The sequence below is a fragment of the Oryctolagus cuniculus genome, chromosome 2 (genome assembly GCF_051225735.1).
Source record: "Oryctolagus cuniculus isolate XC-2025 breed Fujian yellow rabbit chromosome 2, ASM5122573v1, whole genome shotgun sequence".
Classification (NCBI taxonomy): Eukaryota; Metazoa; Chordata; class Mammalia; order Lagomorpha; family Leporidae; genus Oryctolagus; species Oryctolagus cuniculus.
In genome coordinates this window covers 95686835-95699831 of record NC_142868.1, presented here as the reverse complement: position 1 = coordinate 95699831, position 12997 = coordinate 95686835, and the positions used below count along the sequence as shown (strand labels likewise).

Below are 12997 nucleotides of genomic sequence, written 5' to 3'. Positions count from 1 at the left end.
CGTGGCCATGACCTCTATCGTACAAAGCAGGCTCTACCAGGGACACAACAGGACCTCAGCTGTCTCCTCCCTCACACAGAGGCAGAGGCCATAGCACTGAACTCCCAGAAGCTGCTCTTTGTCTAGCTCTGTCCCTGCTGGCTCTTCCAAGTGGCTCACTGGGTCACTCAGCTCTGAGGCAAACCTCCACCAGGGCCTGGCCTGTGACAGGGTTTTGGAACAAAGTCCTGAGCCTGGGTATCATGTTCTGCCGCAAGAGAGGTGTTTCCCCAAATGATACCTCCCTGAGGTGGGTATGGAGGACTCACTGCAGGGCCCACAGCCCATCTGAGAATGGGTGGGTGATTGTGTGCTCATCTTCCCGGGGCTCCACCTGTACCCCTTCTCTGCATATCTGCAATCCAGGGCAGGGCCCGTGTGAGAGGCCAAGGCACATGGAGGTTGCAGAGGGTGGCCCCTCTCACTTCTGTGTCCCCCAAAAGCCCAGGACCCCATGACCATGAGCACAGTACACAGGGCTGGGACCCTCCTCCTCTAGGCAGCAGCCTGGCCTGTACCTGCTCACAGTTGGGAATGTGCTCCTGGCTCCTGGACCAACAGCATCTTCAGGGCCTTCATGTCCAAGCAGCAAGACACACTCCAAACAAGACCCAGTGACAGCACTGGGGGACCACAGGGAATGTCCCCCGGTTCTTTCCCTTAGCCAGGCATGCAGCACCCAGTCTCCAAGGTCCCCGAAGGTGACTCTTCCAGAGGACAGGGACAGGGGGAGGCCTAGATAGGGGTGGTCCCTGCAGATCCTCCTCACCCAGCTTGGCATCAGGGCATCCTACCATGTACCTGTCTGCTGGAGGGCAGGGGGCCCCACCCCATCCCACCAGAGGGCCCCACATCTCTGTTGTGTCCCCAGCAGACCTGGATGGCTGAGCTGAGGTCAGTGCTGAGCATGTATACCCAGACACCTGTCTCCCAGTCAGACTCACACAAAAAGCACTGCTCAGTCACCCCACAGGTGAACAGGACCACCGTACCCAAGGTCTGCACACAACAGGCACTGTTCAGTGCTCAGCTGTAACAACCATCAGCAGCAGCCCCGGAGACCAGGGCCACCCACCTGGGAGTAAAGGTCCCCACAACAGCCAGACAGGAGGAAAGCAGTTCCCATTCACCTCTGTCCTAGATCCACTCATCTCTGCTGAAGGTGCCTCTCACCTAGAACATTAACACTGAGCCAGTCAGTCCCTAGGGACCCAGTGTCCTGACTGTTCCAGAACGCGGAGGAGGGGTGCTTGGCAACAGTGACATCATGAGTGCTGCCAGCCCTGTCACAATGGACCCTCCTGGGCCGGTAGGACCAGAGTTAGGGTCCCCAACCCCTGACCCCATGGATAGGTCCTGCTCTGCTCAGCACCCATGTGAGGAGGGAAGTCAGGACCATGCTAGGTGTGCAGTGGATCCAGGTGTGCCAGCACTGTCGCCTGTGGGTCTTGGTCAAGCCCCTGAAACCCCTTCCTCTTCTTCCTATTCCTCTAGTCAACAGATTTGATAATAACTTGGTAAGCTTATCATTTTGAATTAAAAGTTATAGGGTCGACGGTGTGGCGCAGCAGGTTAAAGCCCTGGCCTGCAGTGTGGGCATCCCATGTGGGTGTTGGTTGGGGTCCCGGCTACTCCACTTCCAATCTAGCTCTCTGCTATGGCCTGGGGAAGCAGTAGAAGATGGCCCAAGTCCTTGGGCCCCTGCACCCGCGTGAGAGACCTGGAAGAAGCTCCTGGCTTTGGCCTGGCCCAGCCCTGGTCATTGTGGCCATTTGAGAAGTGAACCTGTGGAGGGAAGATCTCTTCCTCTGTCTCTACCTCTCTCTCTGTAACTCTGCCTTTCAAATAAATAAATCTTTTTTTTTAAAAAAAGTTACATAAAGAGTCCCATACCCCCTGGCCCCAGCTTCCTGAGGTTCCCACACTCTGACCACCAAGCAATGACAGAACTGGAGACTCCCATGGGCACAACCTAATGGACCCATGACAGGTCTCACCCCAGTACTGCTGGCCCCAGGATGTCCCCTTCAGCCACATCCTGCCCTCCTCCTCTCTCACTTCATTGGCGTTGGACACCAGGAAGTCCTCCTCATCCCCACCTGTGCTGTCTACCCAGGGCAGTGGCAATGAAGAAGGAGAGAGTCAGGACTCACCTGTCATTAACCCCCTTCCCATTCCCGAGGGTCCAGGATGCCCCCTCTGCTGCCCCTTCATCCCTGGCCCTGGCCGTGGTAGCCCCAGCCCCATTCCCACAGGAAATTCACGCGTATGATGGTGCATCCTTGAAAGGTGCCATTTCTCAGCGTTCTCCTTGCTCCGCCCTGAGAACCAGCCTCTGCAGGTCTGCGACCAGGAGCAGGGGGGCCTCCAGCGTGGAGGGCCATTTTGAAAGATGGACTCCAGTGAGACGGTTTTAAAGTTTCTCTTGTTCTGTTGAGGAGTTTGCTGTAATAAAATTTCTCTGAAGATGCAGAAAAGCTGTGGATGAGCCCGATTTCACACATCCACGTGATGGAAGGGAACACAGAGGGTATCACCTTCACTCTCGTTTCGCTGATGAGGAAAACAAAGCACAGCCAGGCCCAGCGCTGGCCCAGTACTGCACACAGCAGGGATGGCAAAGCAAGCACACAGGCAAGGGCAGGGCACACTGCCCCTTCTCCCACAGCTACAGCCCTGAGGCCCTGGCTGCCATCTGGAGGAAGCAGACAGGTGGGTGGATGGAAGGATGGAGACAGAGGCAGAGATGGGCAGATAAACGACAGGAAAGTACGGAGGGGGGTACCCAGGCAGGCAACTACAAGAAAGGCTGGTTAGCAATAATGCATCTATATTTCAACTATGTTTTTCAAGTAGGGAAAAGAGAAAACGGTGCTGTTATCTTTTGGACCCATGAAAGCCTTGGCAATCTTAAACAAAAATTACTTTGGCCTTCTGGAAACATGAAACTGTACGTGACTGTAAAATATTCAGCCAGATGGTGACACAGTCCATCCAGCAGGCTGATCCTCAGCCCCACGGGAATGGCAATGTGGCTGGCATGCGTGTACACATGGAAAGGCAGTGTGCAGAACCTTAGCTGTGCATCCATCACAGAAGCAAAGTGTCCGTGGTAATTCCCTTTGGGAAATTTCAATGAGATCTGCTTAGAAGGCAGTTACAAATACATCCAGTTCTGTAGAAGATGAAGGCAAAGAGTTACAATCTGAGTCTCAGAACTCAGGCGGAGTTCTGATGAGCCACAGCTCAGTAACCTTGTTCATCATTTCCCAATAACCTGGAAATACACATCCCGTTGGTTTTATGATTAATATTCCCTTTCACAAAGCCTGTTTCAATACTTCCCGCAGGCTCACTAGTTTTCCAGCAACACATCTCTGCGAGGGCTATCAGATTTTCCAAAAAATCTTCTTTCTGTAGAGAACGTAGGCAATGAGAATCCAGAGGGCGGTGGCAACGATGTTCTGAGTTAGGTGCTCTCTGTGCGACTGGTTGTCCTGCATCTTCCACTGAAAGGGGAAGTAACCCTCAAACACCTTGTGTCCCACATACACCAGTATAGAATTCATTCCTAAAGGAGAGATGCAGAAGACGACATTTTCAGATCACATCTGGTCTTCCACTGTTTATGTCTGTATTCAGGACGCAGGGAGAGAATGAGAGAGATGCAGAGACAGACAGAGAGCGCCCAGCTGCTGGTTCTCTCCCCAAATCCAGACAATAGGGTTGGGCTGGGGTTGATACCAGAAACCATGAACTCAATCCAGGTCTCCCATTTGGGTGATAGGAAACCAATTGCTTGGTACCATTACTGCTGCCTCCCAGGATCTGCATTAGCAGGAAGCTGGAGTCAAGACCTGGAGCTGGGAATCAAACCCAGGCACGTGAGACACCCTAACTGCTAGGCCAACTGCATGCAACTGATCATCTATTTAATTCTTGAAATTATGCTACTGAAGAAATAAAAAGGATGCGCTTGCATTATTGGCTATTACCAAAAAATAAGTATGCATACACATTTAAGTGTAAAATATATATATATATATATATATATATATATATATATATATAATTTTTTTTTTTTTGGACGGGCAGAGTGGACAGTGAGAGAGAAAGACAGAGAGAAAGGTCTTCCTTTGCCGTTGGTTCACCCTCCAATGGCCACCGTGGCTGGCGCACTGCGCTGATCCGATGGCAGGAGCCAGGTACTTATCCTGGTCTCCCATGGGGTGCAGGGCCCAAGCACTTGGGCCATCCTCCACTGCACTCCCGGGCCACAGCAGAGAGCTGGCCTGGAAGAGGGGCAACCGGGACAGAATCTGGCGCCCCGACCGGGACTAGAACCCGGTGTGCCGGCGCCGCAAGGCAGAGGATTAGCCTAGTGAGCCGTGGCGCCGGCCTATTTTTTAATTAATAGAAACTAATTTTACAACACTATTTCCTGAATACTACTTCTACATCCAAAAGGGAAAATCAAAATTATGAATTCACATTTCCTAGACAGAAAATGAGGGCCAAAGAATGTCACTATCACCAGAATCAATGAGACAAAATGTGTTGAAATTATCTGGCCTACATTTCCAAACACAGAGTGCCTCCAACCCATTTCACTTATGTCTTGATATCACATCTTGATATTTCTTACAAGGCATAATTTTTTTTTTTTTGACAGGCAGAGTGGACAGAGAGAGAGACAGAGAGAAAGGTCTTCCTTTTGCTGTTGGTTCACCCTCCAATGGCCGCCGTGGCTGGCGCGCTGCAGCCGGCACACCGCGCTGATCCGATGGCAGGAGCCAGGTGCTTCCTCCTGGTCTCCCATGGGGTACAGGGCCCAAGTACTTGGGCCATCCTCCACTGCACTCCCTGGCCACAGCAGAGAGCTGGCCTGGAAGAGGGGCAACCGGGACAGAATCCGGCGCCCCGACCGGGACTAGAACCTGGTGTGCCGGCGCCGCAAGGCGGAGAATTAGCCTAGTGGGCCACGGTGCCAGCTACAAGGCATAATTTTAAAAACTAGTATTTTTTAAAGATTTTATTTACTTATTTTAGAGGCAGAGTTATAGACAGTGAGAGGGAAAGACAGAGAGAAAGGTCTTCCTTCCATTGGTTCACTCCTCAAATGGCCACAACAGCTGGAGCTTTGCCAATCCAAAGCCAGGAGCCAGGTGCTTCTTCTGGGTCTCCCATGTGGGTGCAGAGGCCCAAGCACTTGGGCCATCTTCTACTGCTTTCCCAGGCCATAGCAGAGAGCTGGATTGGAAGAGGAGTCTGGGACTAGAACCAGTGCCCATAGGGGATGCCAGCACCACAGGTGGAAGATTAACCTACTGCACCATGGCGCCGGCCCCTGCCATTGCAGCCATTTGGGGAGTGAATCACTAGACGGAAGACTACTTCTCTGTCTCTCCCTCTCTGTCTATAACTCTACCTTTCAAATAAATAAAATCTTTAAAAAATAAGAAAATGTATACTGTGAACAAACTGTGCCTGAATTTTTGCACCAATACACATTTGTCTTCTAATCCACCTTCCCATAAACTTTCTGATGTCCTGGATCCTCTGTTACCCTCCACAGTCTGCAGTTGCCTGAAGAAACAGGTGGAGCTCAGGACCTGTCAGGCGGAGACTCCTCAACCTTTGTGGGTAAAACGGGGTGGGTAGCTTCAGACAGGCAGTGGCATCCTGGGGAACCCGGGACAATGTGGCCCCTGCTACTTCTCCCTCAGCTTGGGCCACCACGCAGTGGCCAGCACTGAGAATGCTCAGTAGGTCCCGGGGCCAGCCCACGGGGACACCACCACCAACACTGGCTGGGGTCACCAGCGACTTACCTGGATAAAAGAACGGGGCTCCTGTCCACAGTCCCTTCACATCCACAATGGGGTACAGGACCAGCAGAATGAAGAAGGCAAAGGAGCTCAGGGTGGTGACATAGGAGATGGACCTGCAGGGGAAGAAAGAGGCCCTGCAGTGCCCCCAAGGGGCGCGTCCAACCCCACGTGAGACCCTACCAGCGCTGAGGTGACACATTTCCATACCTACCAGAGGTTTTTGTTTATTGGAATAAAGCCTTCGTTTTCAGATATTTTCGTCAAAGCGACAGAAATAAGCCCCTATAACAAGGAGGAGAAGGATGTTAACATTTATATTCTAATCTCAACAAACAACTGTTTCAAAATTGAAAAATAAGCTTCAACTTTACTCTTGTAACTGGAAAGCTATTTTTAAGATGCATAACTAAAGCTGTTCTCCAAAAATATCTTTTTGGCATTTTTCTGGGTTGAAAGTAAACTAACTGATAAACTACATTGACTCTTTAGAGGAAATAATATTGCGGTATCAGGGGTAAAATAAGTAACGCTCAATATTACACTTACTTTTTCAATATAATTCTGGAAGTTGATGTTTCCAAACCTAACATTATTAGCCTGGTGATTCTGGTAAGACTTCCCATGCAATATCTATGCTTCATGCCTTTTTCAAGCATTCCTGGCTAACTGATGGCAAACACTATTCTACTTTCTTTCTTTCTTTTTTTTTTTTTTTTTTTTTTTGACAGGCAGAGTGGACAGTGAGAGAGAGAGACAGAGAGAAAGGTCTTCCTTTGCCATTGTTTCACCCTCCAATGGCCGCTGTGGTCGGCGCGCTGCAGCCGGGCGCACCGCGCTGATCCGATGGCAGGAGCCAGGTACTTATCCTGGTCTCCCATGGGTGCAGGGCCCAAGTACTTGGGCCATCCTTCACTGAACTCCCTGGCCATAGCAGAGAGCTGGCCTGGAAGAGGGGCAACCGGGACAGAATCCGGCGCCCCAACCGGGACTAGAACCCGGTGTGCCGGCACCGCAAGGCGGAGGATTAGCCTAGTGAGCCGTGGCGCCGGCCTATTCTACTTTCAAAGACATATATCCTAAGAAAAATAAACCTCAGTGCCAGCATTGTGGCACAGCACGTTAACCTTCCAACACCAGCATGCCATAAGAGCACTGGTTCGAGTCCTGGCTGCTCCACTTCTGATCCAGCTCCCTGCTGTGGCCTGGGAAAGCAGTGGAGGATGGCTCAAGTTCTTGGGCCCCTGCACCCATGTGGAGACCCAGAAGAAGCTCCTGGCTTCGGATCAGTTCAGCTCCAGCCAATGCAGCCATTTGGGGAGTGAGCCGGCAGGTAGAAGACCTCTCTCTCTCTCTCTGCCTCTGCCTTTCAATCTTTTTTTTTTTTTTTTTTTTTAAGATTTATGTATTTATTTGAAAGGCAGAGCTATAGACAGAGAGAAGGTAGATGTAGAGACAGAATCTTCCATCCACTGGATCATTCTCCAAGGCCCCAACAGCCAGGACTGGACCATGCCAAAGCCAGGAGCCTAGAACTCTATCCGGGCCTCTCACATGAGTGGCAGGGGTCCAAGTACTTGGGCCATCTTCTGCTGCTTTCCCAGGCCATCAGCAGGGAGCTGAATTGGAAGTGGAGCAGCTGGGATTTGAGCCAGTGCTCATATGGGATGCAGTGTCACAGGCAGTGACTTAACCTGCTGTGCCACAACAGCCCCAATAAATTAAAATTTTTTTTTAAAATGTGTGTGTGTGCATGTGTGAAGCAGAGGAGTTTCAGTGAGGAACACTGGATACTTACTAGAATGCAACTCCAAGCTGTGAATCTAATTAGGATGCTTTTGGTTTGGTCCTTGTAAAACAGCAGAATTTTCCCTGCCTAGAAAAGAAATACCAACGTGACCAAGAATTGTCTACGATATACGTCTCTTTTTACACTTTTACAAAGTTTTATTTCAACTGACATACAAAAGTTGTACATATTTTTGGGGTTCCATGTGCTGTTTCTATGCATGCACATGCTATCTGATATCTAATCAAGGTAAGCAGATGTATCTACTCAAACATTTAACATTTCTCTGTGGTGGAAGCATTCAACATCATTCTTCCAGTTTTTCTTTAGAGAAATATACGGTCCCTTATGTGTACCCACAATCCTCCATGCAATAAGCTTTCAGAGCTACCAGCTCCCATCTAACTGTAACTTAGCATCCATGAACTAAGATAGATTCTTGCTTTATATTCATCCTTTATCACTCAACATACATTTTCTAGGCAAGCAGCTATGTCCGGGGCTTACCAGGCAGAATGCAACACTGCCCCCTGCCCTGCCTGAGAAAGGAACACGGGACCAGAGAGATGCAGGGAGACATCAGATAGGAGATGCACTGAGCTGAGGCTACAAACACGACCCAGCCCAGCAGGAACAGCATCCCGAGCAGAACGGAGCAGCATGTGCAGAAGCCTGACAACAAGAGTGGAAAAACCACAACAGCATCTCTGGGCACTGCAGGTCACTCTGAGGCTGCAGGGTGGGGACGTGCACCAAAGGTGGTGGCCTCAGTGCTCCTCACTGTGAGGAGCGGCTTCTCCCACACATCATGGGGAGCCAAGGAAAGCTTCCCCCCAAAGTGACAAAGGACCAGCTCAGGCTGGCCTCCCCGATGGCCCAGCAGGCAGCACGGTGGCAGAGGGGCAGGGACAGAGTGGAACCGGGGCCGGGAAACAGTTTAAAGCAGTAAAATGGGATTTTGCATGAAACCCCTCCAAAACGAGGAGTGAAGTTTTGAAAAGCTCATAGGATTAGAAAGTGTTACTAATGATTTCTAATAATAGTTTAAAAACTTTTTGAGCTTCGTCTGTGTGCCAGTTCTTGGAACTCTATACGAATGCATTGATTTTGTCTTTAGAATTAATCTCCCAGAGGGAGGCTACTAGAACACAGAGAGGCCAAGCAACTTGCCTGTAGGTATCCAGTGGCAGAGCTGGACTCCTCCCCAGGCAGTGGGGCTCCACCTCCGTACTCTTCCTCTCTGCGTTTGCTCCAGGGAGTACACACAGGAGGTCAAAGAGTGTGTGACAAAGTACAAGGTGAGGTGACTTCAAAATGTTTGTCGGCAAACGGAACTAAGGGTATTTGTTTTCGTGCAGAGAAATTTTCTCATGCCATCGAAAAAAAGGCATATTAGGAAAAAACTAGGCATAGATTTTAAAATTACTTCTGCACCAAACTAAACTCTTAACTATAAACTGAATTTTTCCATGAACTTTCTGAAGTATTCCTGTATAAAGTGATATACAGATAAAGATAGTAATTTCTAACTTAAAATTAGTTCATGACCAATATACATAGAGTTTAGATGTACACTATCCAATACAGGAACCACTCACCACATCTGACTATTTAAGTTTAAAATCAGGGTCCAACATTGTGGTGCAGTGGATTAAGCTACCCTTTGCAATGCCAGCATCCCATATTGGAGTGCTGGTTCAAGTCCCGGCTGCTCCACTTCCACTTCAGCTCCCTGCTAATACACTTGGGAAGGCAGCAGAAGATGGCCCAAGATTTGGGTTCCTGTCACTTACATGGGAGACCAGGATGGAGTTTGTGACTCCTGCCTTAGACTTGGCCCAAGCCTGACATTTGTGGCTGTTTGAGGGGTGAATCAGTGAATAAAAGATCAATCTCTGACTCTCACTTTGACTTTAAAATGAAACAAATACATAAGTCTTTAAAAAGTATTGGCAAACTGAATCCAGCTGACATAAAAATATATTTTAAAGAATAAAAATAAGGGGCTGGTGCTATGGCGTAGCAAGTAAGGCCGCCACCTGCAGTGCCGGCATCCCGTAAGGGCACTAGTTCGAGTCCTGGCTACTCTACTTCTGATCCAGCTCTCTGCTATGGCCTGGGAGAGCAGTGGAGGATGGCTCAAGTCCTTGGGTCCCTGCACCCATGTGGGAGACCTGGAAGAAGCTCATGGCTCCTGGCTTCAGATTGGCACAGCTCTGGGCAATTATGACCATTTGGGGGAGTGAACCAGCAGATGGAAGACCTCCCTCTCTCTCTGCCTCTGCCTTTCAAATAAATAAATAAATGATTTAAAAAAATAAAAATAAATAAATTTAAAATCAGAGGCAGGCACTTAGCCTAGCAGTTCAGACGCCTGTATCCCACATTGGACACCCTGGCTCCTGACTGCAGCTTGGAAAACCTGGGTTGAATTCTGTGCTCCCAGCTTTGGTCCAGCCAGCCCTTGCCATTGCTAGCATTTGTGGAGAGAACCAGTAGACAGGAGCTCTCTCTGTGTCTCTTTCTCTATTTGCCCCTCAAATAAGAAAACATTTTTAAAACTAAAAACACAAAATAATTTGAGGGGCCAGCACTGTGGCACAGCAGGGTAAAGCCCTGGCTTGAAGCACCAGCATCCCATATGGGCGCTGGTTCTAATCCCAGCTGCTCCTCTTCCAGTCCAGCTCTCTGCTATGGCCTAGGATAGCAGTGGAAGATGGCCCAAGTTCTTGGGCCTCTGCACCCATGTGGGAGACCCGGAAGAAGCTCTTGGCTCCTGGCTTCGGATCATCGCAGCTCTGGCCGTTGCGGCCATTTGGGGAGTGAACCAGCAGATGGAAGACCTCGCTCTCTCTCTTTGTCTCTGCCTCTCTCTGTAACTCTTTCAAAATAAATAAATAAATCTTTTAAAAAATTTGAAATTAAGTTAATTTTAAGGAAAATTAAAATGTTGGTTCCTCAGTCACACTGGCCACATGGCAAATACTCAACAGCAACCCTGACTAGTAGCGGCCCTCTTGGGTAGCATGGGTAGAGAATATTTTCAGCATCCCAGGCTGTTCTATTCCCACTACTTTTTAAGTCCTCACCTTCCCTGTCTGTTCCCCTCAAACACCAATAAGAACGTTCAGAAGAAAATTCTAGGCTGTTCAGAATTTTAACAAAAATCAGATGTGAGCTAAACCAGGGATAACTTGTATTGGCTTTGGCACAAAATCAGCACACTCTGAAGCTGTGTAAAGTACTGCTACGTGGGGCCGGCGCCGTGGCTCACTTGGTTAATTCTCCGCCTGCAGCGCCGGCATCCTATATGGACACCGGGTTCTAGTCCCGGTTGCTCCTCTTCCAGTCCAGCTCTCTGCTGTGGCCCAGGAGGGCAATGGAGGATGGCCCAAGTGCTTGAGCCCCTGCAACTGCATGGGAGACCAGGAGAAGCACCTGGCTCCTGGCTTCGGATCGGTGCAGCTCTGGCCGTAGCAGCCATTTGGGTGGTGAGCCAACAGAAGGAAGACCTTTCTCTCTGTCTCTCTCTCTCTCACTGTCTATAACTCTACCTCTCAAATAAGTAATAATAATAATAAAAGTACTACTGCGTACTGGTGCTATGTGTAGTCCAGAACACCCATCTTGAAACCTGGTCACCAAGTGATGGCCTTAGAAGGTGGGCTCTCTGAGTGGTAGGGTGGATTCAATGTGTGTGGTTTTTTTTCTTTTTCTGAGAGGTAGAGTGGACAGTGAGAGAGAGAGAGACAGAAAGGTCTTCCTTTTCCAATGGTTCACCCCACAATGGCTGCTGCGGCCGTTGCACTGCGCTGATCCGAAGCCAGGAGCCAGGTGCTTATCCTGGTCTCTCATGTGGGTGCAGATTCCAAGGACTTGGGCCATCCTCCACTGCCTTCTCGGGCCACAGCAGAGAGCTGGCCTGGAAGAGGACCAACCAGGACAGAATCCAGCACCCCAACCAGGACTAGAACCCGGTATGCCGGCGCCTCAGGCAGAGGATTAGCCTATTGAGCTGTGGCGCTGGCCCAATGTGTTTTTAATAAGGCTTGTGGCAGCAAGTTGAGTCTCCGCCCTCTGCCTGCCACCACGTGAGGACACACCATGTGTCAACTCCACAAGATGCACAGTTCAGGCCGCCATCTTGGAAGCAGGGACAGATCCTCATGAAGCCAACCTGCCAGCTCCTGCCCCTGGACTGCCCAGCCTCCAGAACAGAAATGCACTTCTGTTCTTCCTAAATTACCCAGGCTCAGTATTTTAACAGCACAGGCAGACAAAGACTTGTGTGCGTGAAATAAATGTGACCAGCGACATGGGCATAGCCCAACATCACCAATACTCAAACACTGCACACTCCATCAGCATTGTGTGGATAGATTATCCAAACAGTGGTGCTAATGTAAACCATATAAATAAAAATATTGGGAGGAGTAATTTAACAATTACACCCAATTATTTGAATGTGTTGAATTTTAGCAACTTCCAGTTTTACACAATCTACTGAACATTAATTTATCAGTTCTGTTGCACAGAAGAAGATATGCTCGCTTCTAATTATTTTATTTTAGTGAAATTTTTTTGAATTTATGATGAGTCAGTGCTCATAAACTGTCAGAAAAGTGCATCCTAATGAAATGAACAAGTACCTGAACTCCTAAAAATGCAGTCACGATGGAGTTGATGGTCCCTAGGATTCCTTCTGGGTCATAGGCCACCTCAGTGTGATAAAGCACCTCAAGGAAACAAAACGAGACAGCACTCAGCCACTGGCCACAGAGACACAGAGCAGCAACCTTAGACTAAATACAAACTACAGGCATTCCAGGACTCAATGCTTCCCCACCTTTGTGAGCGATCACACTGCCAGCTTATCAGGATTACAAGAGGACATGGTGTGTGAAGGGATTGTACGGCCCCAAGGACAAGACATGGCCACTTCAGCTTCAACTGGCTAGGCAAACAGTGCTGGGCTCCGCGTTAGTGATAAATGCAATGCAAAATGCCATCATAATTTTCACAGTTTTTCTTTCTGGTCAACCCTACTGTGCATCAACAGCTTTCGGTCTTGTTTTAAGGCAAATAACACCAACATATATACTTTCATGGGGTGGGTGTTTGGCCTAGTGGTTAAAATGCTGGTTAAGGTACCTGTAACCCATATTGGAATGCCTGGATTTGCACTCCAACTGCACTTCCAATTCAAGTTTCATGTTAATGTGGACCTTGGGAAGCAGGAGTCAACGGCTCAAGTCTCTGCCTCTCACGTGTAAGAAGTTTTCAACTTCTGGCTCAGGTCTGACTACTGTAAGCATTGAGAGCATTTGGGGAGTGAACCAAG

The 12997-nt window shown here is 49.1% G+C and overlaps 1 protein-coding gene across 7 annotated transcripts in view; it reads right to left on the bottom strand.

The window, feature by feature from the left end:
• The window catches only part of HGSNAT (heparan-alpha-glucosaminide N-acetyltransferase), a 69461-nt gene that overhangs the window by 15631 nt on the left and 40833 nt on the right, over positions 1–12997 (bottom strand). For 2 of the 7 annotated variants that reach the window (XM_089325946.1, XM_051832323.3), the window contains exons 14-17: positions 12306–12392; positions 7666–7743; positions 6082–6152; positions 5871–5983 (exon numbers count right to left, since the gene is read on the bottom strand). In XM_089325946.1, coding sequence (XP_089182072.1) covers positions 5871–5983; positions 6082–6152; positions 7666–7743; positions 12306–12392 — 349 coding nt within the window. Of the gene's footprint in view, positions 1–2847; positions 3903–5870; positions 5984–6081; positions 6153–7665; positions 7744–12305; positions 12393–12997 lie in introns of those variants that run through there. The other 5 variants (XM_089325943.1, XM_051832320.3, XM_089325944.1 and 2 more) reach the window with 5 other exon arrangements.